This window comes from Carassius auratus, unplaced genomic scaffold (assembly GCF_003368295.1).
Source record: "Carassius auratus strain Wakin unplaced genomic scaffold, ASM336829v1 scaf_tig00215261, whole genome shotgun sequence".
In the NCBI taxonomy this organism is placed as follows: Eukaryota; Metazoa; Chordata; class Actinopteri; order Cypriniformes; family Cyprinidae; genus Carassius; species Carassius auratus.
This window is the reverse complement of record NW_020528011.1, coordinates 92,501-102,500: the sequence shown is the minus strand read 5'-3', so window position 1 is coordinate 102,500 and position 10,000 is coordinate 92,501. Positions and strand designations below refer to the sequence as shown.

General features: G+C 41.1%; 1 protein-coding gene and 1 pseudogene across 1 annotated transcript in view; one reads left to right on the top strand and one right to left on the bottom strand.

Annotated features, from left to right (window-relative positions):
* Positions 1-5,775, top strand: part of LOC113094102 (serine/threonine-protein kinase PAK 5-like) — a 48,657-nt pseudogene extending 42,882 nt beyond the window's left edge.
* A 789-nt stretch (positions 5,776-6,564) lies between these two features.
* The window catches only part of LOC113094104 (lysosome-associated membrane glycoprotein 5), a 9,546-nt gene continuing 6,110 nt past the window's right edge, over positions 6,565-10,000 (bottom strand). Inside the window, exon 6 of the mRNA XM_026259768.1 lies at positions 6,565-8,193. Coding sequence (XP_026115553.1) covers positions 8,015-8,193 — 179 coding nt within the window. The 3' untranslated portion in view covers positions 6,565-8,014. The remainder of the gene's footprint in view (positions 8,194-10,000) is intronic.

The following is a 10,000-nucleotide window of genomic DNA, read 5'->3' as shown; positions in this document are numbered from 1 at the left end:
CTGCTGACCAGCGACGGACGGGTATATCACAACAGAAATATACATCATTAATCTAGTTCAACACAAATAATATAATGTAATTAAATACAAATAATGTAATATATATATATATATATATATATATATATATATATATATAATTTAATTTAATTTAATTTAATTTATTTATAAAGTTAAATTGTATTTTATAAAATGTACATTAATATTAGGATTTATATAAAATATTTTTTTCTTTACATTTTTATCATATTTCATTTCATTTCTTTAACCAGGTTAAAGATCTGGTTATTGAGATTACAATCTCTTTTACAAGAGTGAGCTGGCCAAGAAAGCAACAGCAAATAACATAAAATATACAAGCGTACACCATCTGCACAAAACACGTCAAAATCACAACAACAGTTCACCAGGAGATAGAACACACACTTTGTTCAAAGTAGTTTAAACTCATTTAATGTTGGAAGCACAGTCAACTTTAAAGATCTTTCTAAATTATTCCAAGCCAATGTAGCATTATATCCATTTACATTTACATTTACATTTATTCATTTAGCAGACACTTTTATCCAAAACGACTTACAGATGAAGACAGTGGAAGCAATCAAAAACAACAAAAAGAGCAATGATATATAAGTGCTATAACAAGTCTCAGTTAGGTTAACACAGTACACGTAGCATGGGATTTTAACTAATATAATAAATAAAAAGAAAACAGATAGAATAAAGTAAATAAATAAATAAATAAAAGAATAGAGCAAGCTAGTTAGAGGTCTTTACACATACACACACACATATATACACAACTGCATAATAAATGAAAAGAAAATAGAATACAAAAAGATTAGAAAGGTAGTTTTTTTTAAAGAATAGAATTAGAATAGTGAGTGTTAAAGTTAGAGGGTCAAATAAAGATGGAAGAGATGTGTTTTAAGCCGATTCTTGAAGATGGCTAAGGACTCAGCTGCTCGGATTGAGTTGAGGAGTTCATTCCACCAGAAGGGAACATTTAATTTAAAAGTCTGTAAAAGTGACTTTGTGCTTCTATGGGATGAACAATCAAGCGACATTCACTTGAGACTTGGACACCTCACCTCTCCAAGATACTTTGAAGGACCTATCTGATAGGTAAGACTCAAACCATTGAAGTGTGGTTCCAGAGATGCTCTTTGTCAGTAGTGTTGATAGGAGGATCTGGTGGTTAACCGTGTCAAAAGCAGCGGACCGATCCAGCAAGATAAGTACTGAAGATCTGGATTCTGCTCTTGCCAGTCTTAGAGCTTCAACAACTGAGAGCAAGGCCGTCTCAGCTGAATGTCCACTTCTGAAGCCAGATTGGTTGCTGTCAAGGAGATTGTTGTGTGTGAGAAATGTAGAGACTTGTTTGAACACAGTTTGAACACAGCTCGTTCAAGTGTTTTTGCAATAAAAGGAAGAAGGGAAACTGGTCTGTAGTTCTCTAAAAGAGATGGGTTGAGGGTGGGTTTCTTAAGTAGTGGAGTTATACGTGTCTGTCTAAATGATGAGGGGAAAACACCAGTGTGGAGGGAAGTGTTGATGATGTGAGTGAGTGCAGGTACAACTGCAGGAGAAAAGTTTGGTTTTGGTTTTATATCCAAAACCCTTTTTATTCTAGTTTAGTTTGAATCCGAGGTACTTTGAGTAACTTAATGTAGTTTATAGCATACTTTTTAAGCAATACCAATTAAAACAAATTTGGGAACACACCGATGGTAAGTCATATAAAGTGCAGTGATGTGTTTGATAACTTAAGCACTATGAAAAACGGAATTAAGTTTTTTTTATTATAAAAATAGAAATAAAATAGAAATATTTTATAAGACACAATTCTGTTGTGTTTAATCGTTTTAGTTCAATATTGAGCACAGGACAGTGTTGTGGGGTTTATGGTATCATCATCTTTCACATGTTACTGTGTCGTCACACACAAGTGTGTTTATTGTGAGGGCAGAAAAGGGATCAGGGTAATTAGCAACTTCACTAGTTCCAAGTAATTAAATCGTGTCTCCCACCTTGTAATTAGCTGGGAGAACATGACAAATGAAGGGGCGATTAGCGGCTAATCAGCTTTGTGTTGTGCTGTACGTGACGCTCCTGTGTGTTTCTGTTCTCAGATCAAGCTCTCGGATTTCGGCTTCTGTGCTCAAGTGTCCAAAGAGGTCCCCAAGAGGAAGTCTCTGGTGGGAACGCCGTACTGGATGGCACCGGAGGTCATCTCCAGACTTCCCTACGGCACTGAGGTACGGTCAGCGGCACTGACCCGTGTGCTGTATGATGGGTAACGAGTCAGCGCTGATCTGCTGTGGTGTGTCTGCAGGTGGACATCTGGTCTCTGGGCATCATGGTGATCGAGATGGTGGACGGAGAGCCGCCGTACTTCAACGAGCCGCCGCTGCAGGCCATGAGACGGATACGAGACAACCTGCCTCCGCAGATCAAGGACTCGCACAAGGTGAGCCGCTGCATCCCTATTGGCCAGAGCCATGGTCACATGATCACTGACGCTGCGTCTCTATTGGCCAGAGCCACGGTCACATGATCACTGACACTGCATCTCTATTGGTCAGAGCCACGGTCACATGATCACTGACGCTGCGTCTCTATTGGCCAGAGCCACGGTCACATGATCACTGACGCTGCGTCTCTATTGGCCAGAGCCACGGTCACATGATCACTGACGCTGCGTCTCTATTGGCCAGAGCCACGGTCACATGATCACTGACGCTGCGTCTCTATTGGCCAGAGCCACGGTCACATGATCACTGACGCTGCGTCTCTATTGGCCAGAGCAACGGTCACATGATCACTGACGCTGCGTCTCTATTGGCCAGAGCCACGGTCACATGATCACTGACGCTGCGTCTCTATTGGCCAGAGCAACGGTCACATGATCACTGACGCTGCGTCTCTATTGGCCAGAGCCATGGTCACATGATCACTGACGCTGCGTCTCTATTGGCCAGAGCCACGGTCACATGATCACTGACACTGCATCTCTATTGGCCAGAGCCACGGTCACATGATCACTGACGCTGCGTCTCTATTGGCCAGAGCCACGGTCACATGATCACTGACGCTGCATCTCTATTGGCCAGAGCCACGGTCACATGATCACTGACGCTGCGTCTCTATTGGCCAGAGCCACGGTCACATGATCACTGACGCTGCGTCTCTATTGGCCAGAGCCACGGTCACATGATCACTGACGCTGCGTCTCTATTGGCCAGAGCCACGGTCACATGATCACTGACGCTGCGTCTCTATTGGCCAGAGCCACGGTCACATGATCACTGACGCTGTGTCTCTATTGGCCAGAGCCACGGTAACATGATCACTGACGCTGCGTCTCTATTGGCCAGAGCCACGGTCACATGATCACTGACGCTGCGTCTCTATTGGCCAGAGCCACGGTCACATGATCACTGACACTGCATCTCTATTGGCCAGAGCCACGGTCACATGATCACTGACGCTGCGTCTCTATTGGCCAGAGCCACGGTCACATGATCACTGACGCTGCGTCTCTATTGGCCAGAGCCACGGTCACATGATCACTGACACGTGTGTTTATGTGCAGCTCTGGTTCATATTTTTTATATATTATTCAAACAAAAACTTTAATTTTGGATGCGATTAATCGCCATGAATTATTTGACAACACTAATATTTACTAGGGCTGTAAAACAATTAACATTTTTTTATCTAATTAATTATGTTATGAGCCAATTACTTAATTGCACATCATTTTGGGCTGAGAAATCACTCCCCGAAAGATCATTTAAAGTCATTATTGTGTTACATGAGAAAAGCATTGACTACACATTACAGATTGCTTTATAAAGAAATATTTATACTTAACATTGCTTAAATATAAGCTTAAATAATGCATATTAATGTTTGAATGGGTATTGAAATATGAAATGGTTAAACAAAAAAGAAAACACCAGTAGGTGGTTTCATCAGTTTCTAATGAGTGAGTCATTAATTCATTCAATCAACTGATTTGTTCAAACGGCTAAGCTAGTGACTATCTTTACGAATGAGTCACTGAATCCTTGACTCACTCCATTCGTTTAAAACTGATTGTTCATTTAATAATGAAGCAAGTCACTTGATGTGTCCCAGTTCACACGATATCAGTCCTAAATAGAATTTGAAAATAGAATTAGTGTGTCCCAAATCGTAGTATGTTTAAAAAAGTATGCCAAAGATTCCTGGATAGTCTACTACAGTGGTCTCAAACGTCCTGGAGCCACAGCTCTCAGAGTTGAGCTTCAAATCGCACCTTCTTGGAAGTTTCTGGTGATCCGGAAGACCTTGATTATCTGGACCAGGTGTGTTTGAGCTGCGCAGAGCTCTGGTCCTCCAGGAATTGAGATTGAGACCTATTACTTCCAGATTAGAAAGAGTGAAGTGCAGATAGTTGCACACTCTAACGGCTGATTTTGCCCATAATACATTGTGCGGTGGACGAGGATTCGATTAGAACTACAAACACATATAAAGTGTTAAAAAACTACAAACATGGCAGATATGCGATGTAAAGTAGATGCAAGTAGAGAAAGAGGTATGAGTGATAAATAATCAATGTCTAATCTGATGAAAAATATGTATTCTGCGTTATCCACGTTATATTTCATACTTAAAATATACAAGCGTAAATGTAAATGTAAATGGATATAATGCTACATTGGCTTGGAATAATTTAGAAAGATCTTTAAAGTTGACTGTGCTTCCAACATTAAATGAGTTTAAACTACTTTTTCTTACTCACGGTTCAGTTTGTTTCACGGTTTTAGAGTCACAGTTTCAGTACGGTTTGGTATGTGCTATGTTTAGGGAAATACTATACTGTCAAATAAAAAAAGAATTGAACATTCGCATTGAACAAGAGAGAATGATTTGTCAACATTTAAAAAAAAAATTGTTCTGTTGTTGTAATGTATTGAGATGCCAGAATGCACATCCATCAGCAGGAACATAAATAAGACGAGCCCTGTTTGTTTGGCGTGTGTGTGGTGTGTGTGTTGCAGGTGTCGTCGGTTCTGCGGTCGTTCCTGGACCTGATGCTGGTGCGAGAGCCGTCCCAGCGAGCCTCGGCCCCGGAGCTGCTGCAGAACTCTTTCCTGAAGCTGTCGGGCCCCCCGTCCTGCATCGTTCCTCTGATGCGCCACTACCGCTGACCGCTCGGACCACTACTGCTGACCGCTGGGACCACTGACCGCTGACCGCTGGGACCACTGACGGCTGACGGCTCTCACTCTCGTCTTCTCACGCTAACTATTTTAGAGCAATTGTAAGTTTAATTGTACAGTTTTGATAAACGGCAGTATTTTTGTTGTGATGTCACCATGGTGTAATGGGCAGTATTACCTAGAACCCGAGAGTTCCTGCTGAATAACACTAACAATAAACTTTCCTACTGTTTATATTGCTTTTTTTTTTAAGATGGCTGTTGCAGACAGATGAATCGAATATATTTATTTCTTCTACGTTTGTAGGTCGCGCCAGAGTTTTCTACACTGGTTTCTTTCTGGTTTTCAGTAGTGTGGCCTGTTCAGGTCGTTCTCTAGCAATATTGGGCACAATCCTGGCGTGTGTTCTCGTGGCGTCTCACCTGTGTCTCACTGTGATCTGGAAGTGTGTGTTTCTGTAGGACTCTTCAGATCCGCTGTCGCGTGGCTTTTGTACCGTGATCCTGCATGTGTGTCACAAGAGCTGCTTTCAATAAAAAACACAAACGCATGTGTCCTCCTGTCATCCCTTCAGGCTCTTATAGAAACATGTTTTTCTGTCAAATCACTTGGTTTGAAAATATTTTTAAGAGCATTTTTTATAGAATATAATTCAGTGCTTACAATTACTAATAATAAAACCGAGCAGCTCTTTTAACATTACAGGTGTGAGATGTTCAAATGTCATGTACTTGCTGGAAACCATTTGATTAATGTGACATGAAGGCCAAGAATAAAAACTTTGTTTACGGTTCAGGACTCAGGGCAATTTTTTATTTATGGGTATATGTTCAAACATACAAATAATAAACAAGAACAATATGTTTTTTTACATGTGGCCAGGTTTTTTATATTTAAACAAAACTAAAACTAACTCCATACATTTATGTTACATAAACTGACAAATTTATAAAAACTACATGGAACTATATGGAAACAAAACCAAATTACAAAAATGTTAACATTATAATGAAAACAGAAAATGAAAAAGATGATTTAATTATAAGGGAAATATAATTACAAATAAATGATAAGTGTAACAATCTAGTTTCTATGCTACTGTTACAGTTTTCTTTCCAGACTCTAAAGACGTCCAGAGAACTCTTCTATCTGTTCTCAGATCTCACTCCTCGAGAAGGAGACGTTCATCTCTATCCTTTTAGAATTATTCTTTTACTTACAAACCAATGAATAAAACATGTTTTACTCTGTTGACCAGCTTTGCTGAATCAAATGTGTCATTAAAATCAAAGTTAACAGGGAGTATGCTTCTGTACAGTTCTGAAAGCATGACATAATACCAAGGAAACAGTTTGACAAATAAATGAACGTTTATTAACGCACCACATTTGATTATGAACATGCTGGAATGAGATTTGAGCCGCAGCGTGAGAATCATGTGCAGAAACTGATAAATACACCACACATACAGCAGAAGATGAGAGAAATCCAGGAGAAGGAGCAGAAATCTCTGGCCAGCAGAAGCATGTTATAGTGATGAGGATCTATAACTCCAGACATCCATCGCTCAGGAGCGCAGCTCGTTTCTGGAAATCTTTAATGCCAGGGATGTTACTGCTCTCCGGACGCTTCTTATTGATTTTCCATTCATCTCCGTGTCATGTTTGATTCTGATGGATCTAAACCTTCACCTTCTCTTTTACAGCTGGAGAAGAAAACCTTCAAACCTCTAAGATCTTCTAAAACTACTCACATCCAGGAGAGAGTAAATGGAGAAAAATACAAGTCATTCTGTGCTGTTTCACACACACACACACACACACACTTCAGAACATGGACAGACAGCACAGTTTGTCTCATTTGGTAAATCATAAAATATTCAATAATCACAAAATAAGCAGTAATCATGTAATAATCATCAATAAATATTTGTAGTTTATTTAGATCCTTCAAGCGATTTAAATCTCTGTATTTTCCAGTGAAAGACTGTGTGTGTGCTAAAGGACACGCGTGATGAGTGCAGAGGAACACATCTAGACAAGACATCTGTATGGAAACCTGCTTCCACCACAAAATAAAAATAATATCAACTTTTGAACTCGCAATTCGGACATTGTTTCTTGAAATTCTGAGATATAAACAGAACTGGGCGATCCCGATCCCAATGAAGACAAACCGTTCATTTTCTGCTTGTCTTACTCTCATTAAGTTATATTTCTCATCTGCTCAAGCAGAACGCTCATGTCATCTTGTGCTTCAGCGAGGTATCTCTGGCTGAAAGTAGCTAGCGTTACAGTTAGTGAGTCTACACTAACCTAATGAGCAGACTGTCCTCGTGTACAGGGGAAAAACACAAACGAATGAACGTCTCTTCATATTAAACGGGTTAAAGTAAATGAATTGTACCCTGCGATACAAGATCAGTGTTGATGAAACAAAACTTCTCCTGCTTGCGTTGTGAACTATAAAGCCTCATTTACAAATTAATGTCAGAGTTCGAAACAGTAACGAAGGTGGGCGGGGCTTACGATAGGTCAATTGACTTCTTTTTTTCTTTCTTTTCAATTTATACATTTTCATCTAACAATTCTGTTTTCCAACAATGAAATAAAAGATATAAAAGGTAATTATCACTGTTTATCTCACAATTCTGGCTTTTCTCAAAATCATGAGTTTATAGCTTGCAATTCTGAGAAAAGTTGCAAATACCTTTTGACATTATTTTCCCCTTCAGTGGTGGAAACGGGCTTCCATACATTCGACACAGAAGCCAGAAGGAAAGGAGGCGTTCTCCGGGGTCCTCACATGTTCTTGTAGAGCGAGCGGTCTCGAGGAAGCTGCGGCTGCTGCGCGGCGCTCAGTTTGAGATGGAAGTGATACACAGAGATGGTGATGACGATGATGAGACCCAGGATGAGACCCAACACCAGCGGCAACATCTGCTCCAGCTGCTCACGCTCGTCTGTGATGCACTTATACTCTGCAGGAGCACAGGAACACAGGTCACTGACACACACACACACACACACGCTTCACACACACACACACACACGCTTCACACACACACACACACACACACACACATACACACACACACACACACACATATACACACACACACACACACACACACACACACACACACACGCTTCACTCACACTCACTCACGCACACACATATACACACACACACACACACACACACACACACACGCTTCACTCACACACACACACGCTTCACTCACACACACACACACACACACACACACGCTTCACTCACACACACACACACACACACACGCTTCACTCACACACACACACACACACACACACACACACACGCTTCACTCACACACACACACACACGCTTCACTCACACACACACACACACACACACACACACACACACGCTTCACACACACTCACACACACACACACGCTTCACTCACACACACACACACACACACACACACGCTTCACTCACACACACACACACACACACACACGCTTCACTCACACACACACACACACACACACACACACACACACCAACAACACAGCCTGAAACTACATTTACAAGAAATAACAGAAGTACAAACAGCATTAAACACTATTTAGTGAAGTGAAGTGAAGTGAAGTGACATTCAGCCAAGTATGGTGACCCATACTCAGAATTTGTGCTCTGCATTTAACCCATCCGAAATGCACACACACAGAGCAGTGAACACACACACACACACACACACACTGAGCAGTGTTCATCATTTATGCTGCGGCGCCCGGGGAGCAGTTGGGGGTTCGATGCCTTGCTCAAGGGCACCTAAGTCGTGGTATTGAAGGTGGAGAGAGAGCTGTTCATGCACTCCCCCCACCCACAATTCCGTCCGGCCCGAGACTAGAACTCACAACCCTTCGATTGGGAGTCCAATCCTCTAACCATTAGGCCACGACTTCCCCTAGCACAAATAATATCATCTTCATTTAGTTGCTTGTTATTACACCTGTGTGTCATGACAAAAAGATATTTGTATTGTGTCTGAACAACACATTTTTTATCAAACTGAAACCTACAACAGAAGAAAATTATTCCGTTTCTCACACACCGGCGGCGCCAGGGGGGGGTCTTGGGGGTCTCAAGACCCTGCCAAAAAATGCCTTGACCCCCCATTTGACCCCCCAGCCTCTTCCTGATTAAAAAATATATATATTCGGGATAAAGATCCAAAAATGTTTCTCTTCAAACTACGCAGAACAATAATAAATAATAATTATTTCGACATTTATTCATACACTGAACCGAGAACCGTTTCTGTCGGACGCGTCCGATTCGAGAACCGATGAGCTGATGATAACTGCGCATGCGTGATTCAGCGTGAAGCAGACTGACACAGAGCGCATCTGAACCGAACTGATTCTTTTGGTGATTGATTCTGAACTGATTCTGTGCTACTGTTATAAGCGCGGGTAAACCAAAGGCTTGAATGAAGGGCAATCATCGCCAATGACGGCATTACATCGAGCGCAAAAGAACCGGTGAACCATTTTTTTTTTTTCAGCTGGTTTATTTGATCGAATTGTCCGAAAGAACCGGTTCACTTGAGCACCTGCTCCTTTGCCCCTTAAGTGCCCTTTTGTCAAAGCAAAATTTCCTCAATTTTTTTTTTGTAATAACATAAACTTTTGTGAATGCCTGCCCACGCCCAATCATAATATTAGTACAATTTATTAATAATAATTTAGCCGTAAATAAAATGACTAACATGATGACCGTTCACCTGACTACGACCT